Source organism: Vipera berus (assembly GCF_964194415.1).
Source record: "Vipera berus genome assembly, chromosome: 2".
NCBI classification, from domain to species: domain Eukaryota; kingdom Metazoa; phylum Chordata; class Lepidosauria; order Squamata; family Viperidae; genus Vipera; species Vipera berus.
Genome location: NC_138203.1, coordinates 222,718,089 through 222,735,926, shown reverse-complemented (window position 1 = coordinate 222,735,926; position 17,838 = coordinate 222,718,089). Strand labels below are relative to the sequence as shown.

At 42.4% G+C, this 17,838-nt stretch overlaps 1 protein-coding gene across 3 annotated transcripts in view; it reads left to right on the top strand.

The window, feature by feature from the left end:
- The window catches only part of GLYCTK (glycerate kinase), a 34,849-nt gene that overhangs the window by 11,779 nt on the left and 5,232 nt on the right, over nucleotides 1-17,838 (top strand). For all 3 annotated transcript variants that reach the window (XM_081319553.1, XM_081319554.1, XM_081319555.1), the window contains 3 exons: nucleotides 4,049-4,462; nucleotides 4,852-5,003; nucleotides 16,874-17,049. In XM_081319553.1, coding sequence (XP_081175679.1) covers nucleotides 4,086-4,462; nucleotides 4,852-5,003; nucleotides 16,874-17,049 — 705 coding nt within the window. In that variant the 5' untranslated portion in view covers nucleotides 4,049-4,085. The remainder of the gene's footprint in view (nucleotides 1-4,048; nucleotides 4,463-4,851; nucleotides 5,004-16,873; nucleotides 17,050-17,838) is intronic.

Genomic DNA, 17,838 nt, shown 5'->3' with positions numbered 1-17,838 from the left:
CTGTACTTAATAGCAGAAAAGAGTGAAAAAGGAGATTTATTACAACAGATTAGCCACACTTATGAGAAGACATTATGTAGAAATTAAATAATTTTAGGATTTTATTTTATTTTTCACTCTCAGTACTCTGTAAGTCAAGAAACAAGAATGCAGGAAAGCAGCACAGAACAATGTACCTCAAAATCCCACCATACTTTCCTTATACCAATAAATTTAAAAGAAGAATTACTGTTGTTAGCATCAGATTTTCCCAGTTCTAATAAAAATGTTGTTCATCCATCTTGAGAAGTCGCTATTCAACTTTTATCAGTAGCTTTTTCCATAAGAGCAATTTATCATATCTTTGCACATCACTTGTTCAAAAACAGGTTATCTAAAAATGTCCACTTTTGAAGCAGAATTATTTTCAGAGAAAAGAGAAATACTGTATATCTGCTTCATGAAAATGGTAGGTGATCATTTATTAAATCCTTGTTCGTTGAGTAAACCACATTTGGCAAGGTTCACATGATTTGCAGACTGGAATGGCTTGTTTCACACAGCTTGCTGAACCAAACCGAACAAGCTGAAATGCAGCTTACCCACAGTGTATAAAATCTAGACCTAAAATGGGACTTCTGAGGAAGGTTTATGGCAAACTAGACATCCCTGAAGGACAGGAACAGTATTGGATAGAGATGTGAATTCTGGCCAGTGTAGTCTCTCTAGAAAAAGGAGAAATCATGATATTTGCTCACTTCTACTCTGGGTAGCTGATCTTTGTGAGAAGATTGTAGGCACTGAAATTTTGCTACTTCATGAGTTGAATGGCGGGATTTCGATCAAACTGACTACTGTAATGCAGCCTATACTGTATGGACAGAAGGTTGCTGAGAATCATTTCTTAATCACTTTCAGAAATTGCTTCTTAATTACTTTTTGGCTGTTAGCAACCTTTGCAACAGAATGATATGGAAAAATATGATATACTGGATATACAAATGAAACCAGCTGGTGTCTTAATAATTAAAAGGGATATACAGATGATAAATCAAAAGAGTGACCTGGTTAACTTTCCTATATTGGATTTACAAAACAAATTTCTTAAAAGTTTGAAGGATTCTGTAAGAAGGGACAAAGAAAAAGAAAGGAAACAAATTAAGTTTTAGGACAGCATTTGAAGGGACTTAAGATTGTTAAAATTAAAAGGAAGGAATATAAATTTGGTTTCAAAGGTGGGTCCTCCCATAAGACCGGATGAACCTCAAATGCAAGTTTATATAGATTTCTTAGTTTTGTTTGGTTGCATAAGCAGGAAGCACAGCTCAGTAGATATGGCAAGAAGTTCACACATTCTGATGCGCTCATCCTCAAGCTCTGTGGTTTCTTTAAAAAGGTTTTCATGATGCTTTCACAAGGTCTTCATGAGCCTGGAGGCCTGCAGAAGCCTGCCCTTTATTTCTGTCGTTTCAACATAAGAATCTACATCATCAGACCAATTCTCAAACCAGTTATCAGAATTTTGATTAACAGAATATTTAATAAAATTGTTATATAAAACAAGAAATCTAATCCTAGGGTCAGAAGTCTATAAAATTTCAATTGAAGGGTCTCTTTTGGTTTAATGAGAATAGAATAATTGAATAATCAATTAACAGAATACCAGAGTTGGAAGGGATCTTAGAGGTCATCTAGTCCTGCTTGAGCAGGAAAGTCTATACCATTTTAGACAAATGGCTGTCCAATTTCTTGAAAGCCTCCTGTGATGGGGCACTCACAAGGCAAGTGAAGGCAAACCATTCCACTGGTTTATTGTTCTTACTGTTAGGAAATTTCTCCTTGGTTCTAGTTTGCTTCTCTCCTTGATTAGTTTCCATCCACTGATTCTTATCTTGGCTTCTGGTGCTTTGGAAAATAGATTGCCCCCCCCCCTCATCTTTGTGGCAGCCCCTCAAATACTGGAACATTGTTATGATAACAGTGTTATCATACTATCTCTACTACTTCTTTTCACTAGAGTAAACATACCCAGTTCCTGCAACCGTTCTTCATACGTTTTAGCTCCAGCCCCCTAATCATCTTAATTCACGTGATGTATCATGACAATTTTTGCCTTTGCGGAGCCGGAGTGGACTTGACCTGCTCATGATGCATCCGGCCCGCAGGCCACCAGTTTGACACTCCTGTCTTAGTTGCTCTTCTCTGCACCCTTTCCAAGTCTTGGTGTGCATTGATGAGTACTCATTGCAAGCTTACATTTCACCAATAATAGAAACACAATATTTTCTCAAAGCAACTTGCTATCAACTGAAGTGAAAGAACAAATGCTAAAGAACATGTCAGAGCTCGTAGCTCATCAGTTCTGCCATCTGTTGGCATCTTTGAACATAAAATCTCTGTGTATGTGTGTTCACTCATGCAAATGCACATACGTGTGTGGTTGGAAGAACCAGAAAGATACGGTTTGAAAAGACTGCTGGGAGTCTTATCGGGGGCCCTGGGAAGCCAATGAGATGGATCCAAATATCACAGAATTCAGGATGTCTTAAACTCAAAACTCATTTGAAGGACAGTTTAGAAATTTGGATTCCATGTACTACAAATGACTTGAATAGAGGCTCCCGATTAGCGAGCGACTATGCCCCTGTGATAGGGCTGAGGTTGAAACTGTGGAGCATGTCTTTTTATACTGCCCTATGTATAACGCAGGCAGAACTAAACTACTGTCTCTCCTTAAAATAGACCCTTCTGGTCCCAATGCTAGTAATTTGGTCTTATATTGTTTAGGGGATGGCTCTTCATACATCACTTCTCAGGTCTCTAAATTTTTTTAAAGAGCTGTAACTATTAGAGGAGAACGCTGTAATTCCCCTCAGCCAAGGCTTCTGGTGTCCAATTGTCTATGATTTTACTTTCTCTATGTTTTTCTTTTGTTGTACTTGTATTTTGGTCTGTGACCGCAAACAAATAAATTGTTATTATAAATGACTTGAATGAAACCTCTCCAATGTTCTAAGATGCCAACAGATGGTAGAGCTGATGAGCTGAGGGCAGAATTCTCCCAGGGACCAGGTGGGATCGGTATGTTGGGGCCTTCCCCAAACATTACTTCTGAGAGTCAGTGATCAGATAATGAGTCACGAGGCTGAATTTCTTTCTTGATCATTGGATTGATTATTAAGAGCTGGAGATTTTACTTTCATGTTTAGTGTGTAAGGAGAAATGAGTACATTCATGGTTTCATCACCATCAATATCTCTCACTCTTAGGTTAAGACCTTTCTCACTATCTGAGGTTCACTGCATGACTCCATAGAAAATCCTTGCTAGTGAGGTAATCTCACAGATGGACACAAAATCCATTCTCTTATTTATTTATATTCCCCCTTTATTATTTTTATAAATAACACACACAGTACACCCCTGTGAGGTGGGTTAGGCTGAGAAAAAGTGACTGCCCAAAGTCACCCAGCTGGGTTTCATGTGCAAGACAGGACTAGAATTCACAGTCTCCTGCTTTCTAGACCCTCCCCCCCTCTCTTTCTCTGTCTCTCCCTCTTCTTCTCTCCCCCTCTCTCCCTCCCCTCTCCTCCTCCCCCTTCTTCCCCCAAGCCAACATGCTTCCCCCCCCCCCCCCGAGGAACTTTTAAGTAATTCTTTGCAGCTTCTTATTTTGTAACCCTGGCTTCATAAAATATCCATGTTTGAAGTTTTATTGTTTTGTAATCAGTAATTTAGTTTGTATTCTACATTTTCAGGGAGGGAGGAGAATATAAGTGGTATATATTTCTTTTTCAAGATTCATGTTGTTTAACTAACCCTAGTTTTTTCTATTCCCTAAATGCCAGATAGATTGTTTTCTTGCTGGCAAATTATTAACTTTCCCATTTGATCTATCAAATTGGGTGTATAAAAAGACCTCTGGACCTTCCCAGGAGAACAGAAAGACAGGAGGTGGTGGTGAGGAAAAAAAACAAAGCTCATAGCAAGCAAAATTTCTGTAAGGCATATATTCTGGGAGTGAAAAGCAACTCGCCAGATATCCTTAATCACTTATCCACTTTTTTCAGGACGTTAATCATCGCTTATTCCTGGTGGATTCGGGGCATGGTTTCTGTCTTCAAAAGCTTGCCAATCACTGGCAAAATCTGTTGGTCGCCCCATTTTAGTTTCACCAGCGAGATATCCACTCTGCAAATGACTCTCAAGGACCACGGGCTACATTTTTTTCGCAGTGCTATGGGTGCGGTCCTCCCGGGGCCGATGCTGAAAAGGTCCTTGGCGGTAGAACCGGGCGGATGCCCCAGACTTTTGCTACAGGGCCATCCTTTTGAACTGAAGAGAAATCTGTACCTGGTTGGCTTTGGAAAGGCTGTTCTGGGCATGGCAGCAGTGGCTGAGGATATCCTTGGAGGCTACCTCACTCGGGGAATAATCAGTATTCCTCAAGGCATTCAAGAAACTCTGCGACATGCAGGAATGAGGTAAGGAAGAAGGCTACATTTTATGGAGATGAGATAGGTGAGCCAGCTTCAAGAATTCTTTCTTGCGACCTTCATGGCTTGGTGTATCTTAAATCTCAGTTGTGACCTGCTTTCCTATTTCAAGTACTAGCTACTTGAACAGGTTTATGGAGAGAGATACTTCCTATTTTTACTTAGCCCGTGGGGAAAAACAGAAACCAACTTGTTATTTGAGTTGCTCCTTAGGCAGAATTTTAGGTGATTAATATTCTTTTGTTTTCCTTTTATTATCACTTTAATTATCCTGGCTGCCATCTGTTTAAGAAGTTTTAAACATCATGGCTTTCAGCAGTACAAAGCTCAGCTAATAAGTGACTCTTTTTTTTGGGGGGGGGGGAAAATGCTTGCAGGGAAATGTTGCTGAAGCCGTGGAGCCGAATCCAAGTCCTGGAAGGAGCGAGGGAGAACCTTCCCGACAAAGAAGCTTTGGAGGCGGCCAGGGCCATCTTGGAATTAGCCAAGAGTCTCACAGCAGACGACCTTCTCCTGGTATTAATCTCAGGTAATGCTCGAGAGCCCAAAAGGACAGAGAGACCTTTGTCACCTCCAGACGCTCTTTTTCATTTTTCTTTCCCATTTTCTAACCTTACTGTATTTTTGTCAATTCTGCAAGTGCACTTGGCAAATTAGGTTCCAATAGAGCCTTGGTGGAGCATTGGGCTAATGCCTCCTTAAGTAACACCAGCTGCCTGCAATTAGTGCAGGTTCGAGTCCCACCAGGCTCAAGGTTGACTCAGCCTTCCATCCTTCCGAGGTAGGTAAAATGAGGACCCAGATTGTTGGGGGCAATTAAGCTGACTTTGTAATAATGCCGCTTGGGGTGTGTGTGAAAGCCCTAATAAGCAGGCATATACATAGAATGAAGGCTCCTGCTAAGCTTGTAAGCCGCCCTGAGTCTTCGGAGAAGGGCGGGATATAAATGGAATTAAAATAAAAATAAATAAAAAATGTTTTGATGTTTAAAGGAGAAAAACAGATGGCACGGGAAGGTGGCTCAGGGTGGTTTTTGGTGTGATTTTGCTCTGGGTGATGATGACAGCCCCCTGAAGCGCCCTTGCGCTTTCTTCCATCAGCTGGCTTTGGAAATGATATCCCTTCTGGCCCTGGTAGCCTTCTCCGTAACCTGCCCTTAGCTTTTGCTGATGTTCTGCCATGGGGAAAGTAGGATCTTCTGCAATGGAAGGAAATGCGGTATTAACAGTTCTGCATAAATGTTTTTTGTAGCTTGCTGAAATAAATGTGGTCATTTCAAATTAGTCAGCTCTCAGTCTCTGTGAGTCACACATATGGGTTCTGCGTCTGTCTGATGTACATTTTTTTCTTTTTCTCCCTCTGACGCAGTTTTATTGAAAAATAAAAAGTGTGCATGCTCTGGCTCTCATTTTGTAATTAACCTTTAAAATAGGTTCTGTTCTTCTACTGAGCTTTCCAGTCTAATACGGTGCTCTAGCTGTTCGTGCCTAGGCTGTTTTTAACCAGCAGGTGGCAGTCCAGAATCAGAATATGCCATGTAATATTGGAAAAATACAGTAAGTTGGAAAGGAGCTGGAACATAAAATATAGATTTAGACAGTGCTTTTTTTGTAAAAGAAAAAGGTGCCGGAACTCACACATGTTATACAACCTGCCTTGCCTACCCTACAAGGTTCCATCCAAAAAAGGTGCCGGAACTCCGTTCTGAGCGTTCAATGAGAAAAAAAGCCCTGGATTTAGAATATAGAATAACAGAGTTGGGAGGGACCTTGGAGGTCTTGAGCAGGAGACCCTAAACCATTTCAGAAAAATGTTCAATCTCTTCTGGAAAACCTCCAGTGTTGGAGCACAACACAGCTTCTGAAGGCAAGCTGTTTCACTGACTAATTGTTCTCACTGTCAGGAAATGTTTCTTTAATACTAGATTTTATCTCTCTTTAATAATCTTTCACACATTAGTCCTTGTCCTGCCCTCAGTTGCTTTGGAGAATATTTGGAGAACCCTAAGAGTTGGCAAATTGGGTTGGTCTGAAGGGTCTAGGAAGAACTGAATAGGAAATTTTTATGTTTTATGTCATGTTTTAGAGGTATACGTCATAGCATTGTTTCATTTTGATCTTGGTATTAGTTACGTTGGAGCAGTTATTGTACAGATTGTTCATTCCGTTATTTTCCTTACCATTAACTATTTTTTCTTTGTTATTGACTGAGATGGGTGGCTATAGAAATTAAATAAATAAACAAATAAACAAATAAATAATACTTTAATAAATTTAAGAAACTCTTGAGCAGCCTACTTCAGAATGTTATGGAGTTCTTAAACAGAAACTTAATTCCCTTTATGAACTTGAAAAACAGTATATTCATTGAATTATATGAAGCAAAGATACTCAACCAGCTAATAAAATTGCACAGTATGGTACTACTGTATCTCTGTTACTAAAGATGCCCAGGGTAAAATATATAATCTTTCTGAATAACTGAAGCAACTTAAAAATGTTTGGTTTCAATTTTTAATGCTAAGCCAAATATAACTGAAAAAGAAATTAAGATTTTTTTTTCATAATATAGTTCTTCTAAAGATTAGTCATGATCAAGCTGCCTTTATCTAAGAAATAACAGATAACCCTCTAATTCTATGTAAGGAAGGAAGTTTCCAGTCTGAATTCCATTGGATGGTATAAGACAGGGGTAGGCAACCTCGGCTCTTTTATGACTCACGGACTTCAACTCCCAGAATTCCTGAGTCAGCATAGCTGACTCAGGAATTCTGGGAGTTGAAGTCCGTGAGTCATAAAAGAGCCGAGGTTGCCTACCCCTGGTATAAGATCTCCTCCGCTCTTTCCGTTCTCTCATTGGAGGTATAACAATGCCTTTTCCCTCCCCACCATCACTAAAGTTTGCATTAACTGAAACTCTGCAATTGATCATCTGATTTCCCTTTTTAAGATCAAGGCAAAAATGTTAACAGTAATTTGTTGTTCAGTCACTAATCGGCATTAATGGTTTTGTTGAAGGTGGAAAAAGCCTTTGACATGATGCAATGGAAAATTTTGGAAATTGAGATTCCGCCTAAATATGTATTTTTTAATTTAATTGTATTAATATGTGATATTCTAGTTATTGGCAAATTATTATTTCAAATGGAATTATGGCCTCCTTTGTCAGTGTTCTCATAAAACGTGTAAAGTTTACCTCCTTTTATTTTTTTTATTTGATTTTAAGGTTTATTAAAAAAATGGAGAATATTTAGTATATAACAGTGGATGAAACTGAATACAAATTGTTATGTATCAGTGATATATCTTGATTAATAAATATGTATTTTATATATACATTTTTATTGATATGCAACAGTTTGGTCTTTTATAAGGTTGTTTGGGTAAGTGACATAAGTTTGATTTATTTCCTGTAAGAACTAATATTTAAATGGAAATTGGTAATCAGTGACGTTTCTGCTGTTTGACTGCTTTTAAAGATTTATTTAATAAGTAGTAATTACAGTATTATAATAATTATATAACTATGAATTACATATTATTTAACTATTATTTATTATTTAATAATTGTTAATGTTTAGGAATAATTAGAAAGTAGGAAACTCTTTTCATTTGGAGTTGTAAGATCAGATGCAAGTAATTTAAAAAAACATGAAAGAACAAAAATTGAAGAATGCAAGGATCAAGACCCTGACACAAGGGCTTGATTTTAGTGTAGCTCCATTGTATTTCCAAGTTTATGTTTGCAAAGTAAATTTGGAAAATATTGGAATGGAAAGCTAATTTGTACCCTTATTCTGATGGTAAACATAAACTCTGTAAATCCCAGTTTGATAATTGCTTGAATTCAGGCTGTTGCCAATCAAATGTTTAAACCATTTGAATTATTGCAAGAAGAATTTTGATTGCCTAAAATTGCAAAACAACAATGTAAAATGCATTGTCCAAATGCATTGTCAGTTTTTCTAGATCAGTGGTGGCGAACCTTTTATTTATTTATTTTTATTTTATTTATTTTATTTCCATTTTATATCCCGCCCTTCTCCGAAGACTCACGGCGGCTCACAAGCCCAGCAGCAGCCTTCACTCTATGCATATGCCTGCTTACTAGGGCCCTCACACACACCCCAAGCGGCATTATTACAAAGTCAACTTATTGCCCCCAACAATTATTGCCCAAACTGGAACCCAAAACCCACTTATGTATCGCTGGGTACCAGGTGGGTGTGGCCCATTGGGTGGACGTGGCCCGCTGGGTGGGTGTAGCTACAGTGGTCATGGCAGACTGAGTGGGTGTGGCCAGGGTGGGCGTGGCCAGCTCGATGTTGTTCTGGCGGGGTGGGCAGTGGGGAGGAGGGCATCTTGCTCAGTGGGTGGGAGGGCATGGGGAGAGGCTCCTGAGCCCCGCAGCTCTTACGAGGGGGGGAGGAGGAGAGTGGGGAGGGGCTGTGCTGGGATCGGGGCTCCTCGTGCCTTTCGCTGCCTGCCTGTGCAATTCTGCCACACATGCTGCGGCTCCGCATGCCTGGCAAGGTAGGGGCGCACTCACGCACGGGGATGTACATAGGGCTGCTGCCTCACTTTCTGTGCTGGGACTGGGCTGGACTGGGCACGGAGCCTCCTCGCGGCGTCTTCCCCTGTGGACATTGAGAACGCCCACTCCACCTACCACTCATCCCAGGGCAGCTGCCACTGTACCACGCTCTCCAGCCCATCGCTGGCCAGCCGGGCATACCAGGCTCCCTCCCTTCGGGCTCCCTTGGCCTCTCACCCCCTCCAGGCTGGGGCTGGTCAGATTCCCCCTGAGAGCAGCCCTGCGCCCATCCCCGGCCAGCCCTCCTCATCCATTCTTCTGCTCCTGCGTGCAGACCACGGCTTATCGAGCTGGGCGGTGCCTCTCCCCACATGCGTCCTCAGGTGGAGGAGCCAGGTAGTCATGGCTCTCACTCCCCTCTGGCCTCCATCTGCCCGAGGTCTGAGCTCGGTGCGCCCGGCTGGCCAGCGATGGGCTGGAGAGTGCAGGATGGTGGTAGGTGCCCCGGGATGAGCGGTAGGTGGGGTGGGTGCTACCGATGTCTGCGAGGGAAGAAGAGGCGAGGAGGCTTGTTCTGCGGCCTCATGGCAGTGGCATTGGGCAGGACGCGGCAAACAGAGCTTGCTGAGGATCGAGCCATGTTTGCTGCTGCCGTCTCGGAGCTGGCAATCAGCAGGGCCCCGTCAAAGGAGACGCGGGGGCACCGAGGTCCAGCCCTACGAAGCTCACCTTCTTCTCACCCGAGCTGCCCGGATACACGCCCCTGTTGTGTGACTTCTGCAGCGGCGGCAGTGCGGAAGCCGATCCCAGGCACAAGCGGGAAAGCTGCACAGTGCAGAGGCATTGCCCGGGGCTGGAGAGGAGCCAATCGGAACTGTGCAGCAGTGGCACAGAGGCCAATCGCGGGCACGAGTAGGACAACCACGCAGGGCAGAGGCACTGCCCGGGGCCGGAGAGGAGCCAGGCGGGACTGTGCAGTGGCGGCATGGAGGCCAATCGCAGGTGCAAGTGGGACAGCCATGCAGGAAAGAGGCGCTAACTGGGGCCGGCACAGAGCCAGGCGGGACTGCGGGGGGGGCGGTGGGGAGGCCAATTGCGGGTGGGACAGCCACGCAGGTCAGAGGCACTGCCCAGGGCCGGATCAGGGCAGTGGCATGGCAGCAGCAGAGCTGGGCAGGGCGGCAGCAGCGATGGCTGGGTTGCTTTGGCAAAAGCAGTGGCGGTGGCAGCACGGAGGAGGCGAGGAATGGTGCCCGCAATCTGCCCGGCCTCCCCTCTGCCTGTTTTGTGCAGCTCCTCCTTTGGCCACTGCATCCGCCGTTAACTCCCCCGCCACCATGCAGGCTAAGGTTGCCGCCCCCGCCCAGATGCTCTTGCCTCCCCCAAGCATTTTTTTAGTAACCTGCCTTTTAGCTGCATTCTGTTTCTTCATTCACTTCTCAGCCTTCGCCACGTGTTTGTGGGACAAAAAAAAAAGATCTCGCGAGAAGTTAGAAAGTCTCATGGAACTTTTTTTTTGTCCCACAAACACGTGGCGAAGGCTGAGAAGCGAACGGAGAAACGGAATGCAGCTGAAAGGCAGGTTACTAAAAAAATGCTTGGGGGAGGCAAGAGCATCTGGGTGGGGGCGGCAACCTTACCCTGCGTAGCCGCTCCCCCCCGCGGCATTTTTTTCCAGCTCAGACGCGTCACTTCCTCCGCCGCTGTGTGGGACTGAAAATAACGTTCAATCAAGAAATTCCAACTTTGCGAGATCTTTTTTTCCCCTTCGAGAAGTTGAAATTGAATGAATTTTTTTTTACACACGGCAGCGGAGGCCTAGGATGGGGGCGACGGTGCGTGTGCCCACAGAGAGGGCTCTGCGTGCCACCTGTGGCATGCGTGCCATAGGTTCGCCACCACGGCTCTAGATTCTCAAAACGCTTGCCAAAAATCACTGGTTGGGGATGATTCAATTCTACTTTTTTTCTTAAATAAACAAAGAGTTCCACTAAGGGTGGACATTAGTTATTTCCAAGAAGAATTGAACAAAGAATTGAAATATCTCATTAAAATGAATGGTTAAGGGTTTTAAAGAATAGTATATTTCTTATGATTTTAATATGACATTAATTCAATAAAAGATTTTTTTAGCATGTACTAAGCGTCCCAAATAATATTTTAAAATGTTTGGATGTTAGTAATACGTTGCATATATAAAATGAGTGATATGGACTTGATCGTATTACCTAGTTATGGTTTGATACTCATAAATGTATTATTTTGATATTACAAACTTTAATATAATTTAAATACATAAATGTACTTTTGAATTGTAGACCAACACCATCCCATAAATTGGCTCTAATCTCTGTATGAAGATTATTCTTTAATGGTGGAAAGATGGTGTGATCCCAGATTTATAATTTGGAGATTACTGATATGTCTTTCCTTTCTGTTTATAAACTGGATCTCTCTTAATGTAATGGAAAGACTGATCAATATTAGTCTGTGTGGTCAAGGTGTAAAGATGGGTTAAAATATTGCTTTGATATGTACCGTGATATATTTTCTTTCCTTTTTTTCTCTGAATGTTTGTTTTTTATTTCACCCGGTTTTGTCTCTTTTTTTGCATATTAAAGCAATAAAAATATTAAAACATGCATGGATTATTGGGTATCTCAACCTACAGCTTGTGTCACTGTAGGACACAAAAGTCTAGGATCCTGTGGGGGCCCAGGCGTCATTTCTGGAAGCATTGCTATTTACCCGGGTTGTAAGATAACTGTCATGCAAAGCTCATTCATGGTATGGACACGGTTGGATCAGGGATGAAGCTGAGACAAAAGAAGTCTGGAGCAGGGGTCAGCCTGCTTGTGTTTCACTCACAATGCCTTTCCGCTTAAATTGGCACAATTCTGCAAGCTTGGGTAGCATGCTCTTTATTCAGTGGCAGTATCGGCTATGTGGGAACTTTTAGGCAGATCTTTTAAAAATACATTCACGCTTTCTCCTCACTCATCCTCCACCACTGGCCACAATCAACCTTTTTCAGGTTTTGCATTTTATATGTGTAAAATTTATAGTCTATAAATGTAAGAACATAGGCTGCATTGCAGAAGGAATTCCAGATCTGGGGAGGCAGAAATTAATCAGTATGAATACTGATTTTATTTTTATATGTATATGCACATTATGTTCCTGCCCTTTAATGCATATGCATCACTAGGGGCAACTTAAAACACTTGAAATAAATGCAAGATTTAAATGTTGGTAGCGCTCCAAAAATGTACAAAGACATCTAATAGAAATAGCCGTGTCTTCTAAAACTGAACCGGATATTGAATGCCTTCCTAAAATAGAAAGACTTTACCTATTTACAAAACATTATCCAATAGAGTGGCAGTCTAGACTCCTAAGAAGGGGGTTCCATGGTTTGAGGGTTACTATTGAGAAGGTAAACCCCCTAGGCATTTTGGACCCTAAGCATTTAATGCTTTCAAAATTACTCCCAGCACTTTGAATTGTGCCTCAAAACAAAGAGGTAACTGTTGGCAGTTCTTACAGGACTGGGGTATAGCAATGCCTGCAGTCATCTAACCCATTTACCTGACCTATTGAGAATAGATTAGAATTAGAATTAGAATTAGAATTAGAATTAGAATGAATAGAATAGAATAGAATAGAATAGAATAGAATAGAATAGAATAGAAGCTGGAAGGGACCTTGGAGGTCTTCTAGTCCAGCCCCCCCCCCCCCCGCTCAAGCAGGAGAACCTATACCATCTCAGACAAGTAACTGTCCAGTCTCTTCTTAAAACCTTCCAATGATGGAGTGCCCGCAATTTCTGAAGGCAAGCTGTTCCACTGGTTAATTGTCCTCACTGTTAGGAACTTTCTCCTTAATTCCAGGTTGCTTCTCTCTTTGATCAGTTTCCAACCATTGTTTCTTGTCCTGCCCTCTGGTGCTTTGGAGAATAATTTGACCCCCTCTTCTTTCTGGCAGCCTCTCACTGCAATACTGTTATCATGTTGCACCTGTTTCTTCTTTTCTTTAGACTAGCCAAACCCAAGTCCCGTAGCTATTCTTCGTATGTTTTAGTCTCCAGGCCTTTAATCATCTTAGTTGCTCTTCTCTGAACCTTTTCCAAGATCTCAACAGCTTTTTTGTAATATGGCGACCAAAATTGGTTGCAGTATTCCAGGTGTGGTCTCACTGGGGTTTTATAAAATGGTACTAATTCTTCATGTGATTTTTATTCTATGCCTCCGTTTCTACAATCCAGGATTGTATTAGCTTTTTGGCGGCAGCTGCACATTGCTGGCTCATAGTCAAATGATCGTCCACTAGGACTCCAAGGTCCCTCTCACGCTTACTGTTTTTGAGCCAGGTCTCACCTAATCTGTACTTATACCTTTGGTTTTTCCAGTCTAAATGTAATACTTTGCTCTTTTCCACATTAAAATTCATTTTGTTGGATAGGGCCCATTGTTCAAGTTTATCAAGATCTTTTTGGATCCTGAGCTTGTCTTCTGGAGTGTTGGCTATTCCTGCCAGTTTAGTGTCAACTGCAAATTTGATGAGTTCCCCTTCTATTCCCTCATCTATTCTAAGTCATTGATGAAGATATTGAAGACGGAGCCTTATGGTACCCCATTAGAACCCAATTTAGAACTAATACCATCCTTAACAGTAGATAAAAAAAAGTGGAGCTACATACCACTGAGAGGTCCAGCAGAAGTCTCCTTGTCTTGATTTCACTGTGGATTATTTACCAAGGCAACTAAAAAATTTTTCAGCCTCATTCCCAGTTCTTAAGCTCAGCTGAAATGAGTCTAAGCAAGCTGTTTCATTCAGGAATTCCTGAATCTCAGGTGCCGTATGATTAACCACCTTGTCCAAGAATAGCAAATTGGAAATTATCTAACAGGATGGATTGTTGTAAAGGACTTAAAGATTTTTTTTAATTAGAGGTTTCCTACTAGCCCTCCCCCCCTCCCCCAAGGCTGGAAGTTCAGTGAAGCATTGGCCATCAAGTTAACTGGATCTTCCTTGGTTGCCTTACATAGAAAAGACAACGGTCAAGGGTATCTGTAGTTTATCTTAATCTATTAAAGAAGTTGTTAACATCCCCTCCTGTATGAATGGAAACCCATCTGTAACATCAGAACACAAGCAGACATAGCAGGATCTGATTCTGACACATGAATTGTTCTTGAATCTTGGGTGGAGAAGATAGTGTCCCCATCCCCTACCGTTTGAGTAAAGATCTGCTGGCAATGATATTTCTGAACTTAATGAGTTAGATATAAACAGTCTACCATCCCAGGAAGAGTGATCAGTATGATACTGCTCTTTGAGGGAAAGTCTATTCATACTTATGCAGTCAATTCTTCTTTGAAAAGAGGTCCTTATTATATGCCACTACCTGTTGTCCTTAGAGGGGTAACATTAACCCTTTCTGGTTAATGTTACCATGAGCAAATTTCTATCAGTTGATTAAAAAGTCCCTATATAATTGTTTTTCAGGGATGTATTTTGCAAGATTATTGTGTCTCAAACTTCAGCCCATTTTGTATTTCATGGCAACTTTTTAACTAACATTGACATAGAGTTGACCTTGAGGCCTTTCAGTACTTTGTTGATCTTTCCATGGACATTCTATTAGTTTGTGCATCCATTGCTCAGGGGGTCTGTCTGGTGCTTGAGATATTTCTCTTTAATGGATTGTCTCCCTTTAATCCATCTATCCCTGACACCTGGCTGAAGTGTCCAGTTGCAGTTCATTTCACTTCTCTATTTTGCTTAAACTGGCACTATGTTTAGAGCTCTTTTTATGCAGAAATAACGAACACTGTAAAAGGGGGTTCTCATCTGTACATGTGAGTTCACCCTGTTAGTCTGTGGCTTTCTTTAGATAAGTAAACCCGAATGGATTTTAGGATGAAACTTTCAATTCACTAGATTATCAGGAGTCTAATTCTGAGAGCAGTGCGCTCTGGAAATAATTCTTAAGAAGTGTGTTGGATTTTATGCGAGCTCAATACTTCTCAGCTACATTCACCCGTCTTTATATGAAAAAAATGCCACTGTTTGAAGAGACAGGTTAGCTTAAATCTGTGGATTCCTTAAACTATAATCATCTTTTTTTCAGGCTTACACAAAAAAGGGAGGAGATTTAGTGAATAGCAGAAATGGGCTGCAATCATGTGAGTTCAGAGGCACTTCAGAATCTTGTAGATTTGGGGAGGGGAGGTGTTGTGTAGTGAGTTCTTTGGAGGCAGTAAGCGAGACGAGAAGTTGCAAACAGAAACATTGCTTAATTAAGGCAAACAGGAACAACACTGAAACAGGCTTCTGCGCAGCTACTTATACGGTTGGCCACTAGGCAGCAGCCAATAGGTTTAAAGCAGGGGTGTCAAACTCAATTTCATTGACGGCCGCATCAGCATTGCAGTTGCCCTTGGCGGGCCGGGTGGGTGTGGCCAGTGTGGGTGTGGCCTACTGGGTGGGCGTGGTCAGCTCTACAACATTCGCATCAAGGGTGCCAATGGGGGCCTGGGCAGGAGTGGGACAGATCTGAGGGTCTCTGGCAGAAGAAGATGGGACCAGGGCAAGTGCCAAGGCATGGTCCACTGGAGGAGCCTCACTGTTCCTCTCAGGCCTTGGGGGGGGCGGGTTGGACGGTGGCGTGGAGGTCAAATGCCCAGCCCAGCCATCAAGAACCCATGGCACTAAGACCAGCTCCACTTTCCCAAGTGGCACCCAGCTGCACTTACCTCCTCCTCAAGGCTGCTGCTGCTGCTGTGCTTGCTCTCCTTAGCCAGGTTGCTCATGATGGGTACGAGGGCAAAGACAAGAGGGAGGCCCACTGCCTCTCCATGTGAGGAGACCTGGCTTTGTATCCAAAGCTTCCTTAGCAATAGGATCGGAGACCCTCCAGAATAGGCCAGGAGGAGGGGGCAAGGGGATGGTGAAAGGGCAGGAGGGCAGGACTAAGGCAGGACTTCCCTTAGACCCTCCCCCTTCCTTCCTTCCTTCCTTCCTTCCTTCCTTCCTTCCTTCCTTCCTTCCTTCCTTCCTTCCTTCCTTCCTTCCTTCCTTCCTTCCTTCCTTCCTTCCTTCCTTCCTTCCTTCCCGCCCCTTGCCTACCCCTGTTCTAAGGAGTGGCTATCCTAGCTTTTTTCTCATCCAGCTTTGGGCTATGCTGCCTCTTGGCTTGCTCCCCTCCTTGGGATATTCTCTCTTCTTTCTGAGAATCTGCCCATCACTGTAGTCCATCTCCCCCTTCATAAACCCAATCCATCACACTCAATGATATGTAGTTAGCTTTCCTTTGCCTATACTTATGCCACCAAATCATCATTTCCAGATTTTCTATCTTGCACTTGCAAAGATGAATCTTGTAAGATATTAACCCAGCCTACCTGCAGTTTTCTTGGCAAGGTATTTTAGAAGTGGTTTGCCCTTTATTCCTTTCTAGGACTGAGAATGACTGGCCCAAGGTCACCCGAATGTCTTTATGCCTAAATCAGGATTAGAACTCGCAGTCTCTGGTTTCTAGTCTGATGTCTTAACCACTGCACCAAATTGGCTCTCTACTTTTAATGTATACGGAAGGAAAGCGACCTTGCCCTTTTAGAAGAAGTTTATATGTGACTCTCTGTTTTAATCACTTGATGGAAAATATTCCAGTTGTCATTCTGTAAAATAATCATCTGAAAAGCAGGAGGAGAAAAATTGCTTCCATTGCAAAGGATGGAAAAAGGCAAAGAGGCAAATGCTGCCTTGATGGGGCTCTCTTTGGAGTCCGCTGTCTTCTGATAGGGGCTAACCTTTGCAAGAAAGGAGCCTTGTTGCCTAAAAGCATATTTTTCTGCCTTTTAGGAGGTGGGTCTGCCCTTTTACCTGCGCCTATCCCTCCTGTCACCCTCGAAGACAAGGCTACCATCACCAGGTTACTCGCTTCAAAAGGAGCCACCATTCAAGAGCTGAACACCATTCGAAAGGCTCTCTCTTTGTCAAAAGGTGGGGGGTTGGCCCAGGTGGCTCATCCTGCCCAGGTAAGTCTATTAAATGGTGTCTTGGCCCAATAACTCTTGGTTTTCAAAGGAATGGCAGTTGTTCTCTAGGCTCAGTGTGGTTGAGAGAGGGATAAATTTTGGTGCCAAAGGTCAGGATAGTTTCCATCCTCATCAATATCAGGGACATTATATCAGTCAGCTCTGATGTTTAAATATTTTGAGCAATCGGAAGCATTGTGGTTCTCTGGGGTCCACAATGTCATCACAGGCTTGAAGAAATGTGATGGTATAAATCTTGAGTTAAGTCTTGGTGGTCAGTGGCCATGGTCTGTGGCCACAAAAGGTATTTAAAGGGGGCCCATGATGAAGAAAAAGTTGAGAACCTCTGCTCTAAGGAGTGTAGGGAAATAGTTGTGATTGGTTCTTAGTGCATTTTTAGTGTTCTTGAAGAAATCTTTTAGCTCTGGATTGAACGAAGGAATGTGCATACAAAATAATGCAGTAAATATAAATGCTATTATATAAATATTATATAAATATATTACATAAATATAATACCCGCAGAGTAAATTATGCAACAACAGTGATTTGTTTATAAAAATTATTGCAGCACAGGCTAATTTTGTACAAATCTGGTAGATCTTAGTTTTAATGCACCAACTTTCATCTAAAGCCTTTCCAGAAGTCCTTGCATAATTTTATTTCCTTTGTATGATCATAAGGGTTCAGAGTTTTTTCCCCCAAAAATTACAAAAATTCTAGTCTTTGAGGCAAATAGAATATTTGAGCAGGGGACCTAAAGTTCTGTGCTAAAAATGCCAAAGCTTT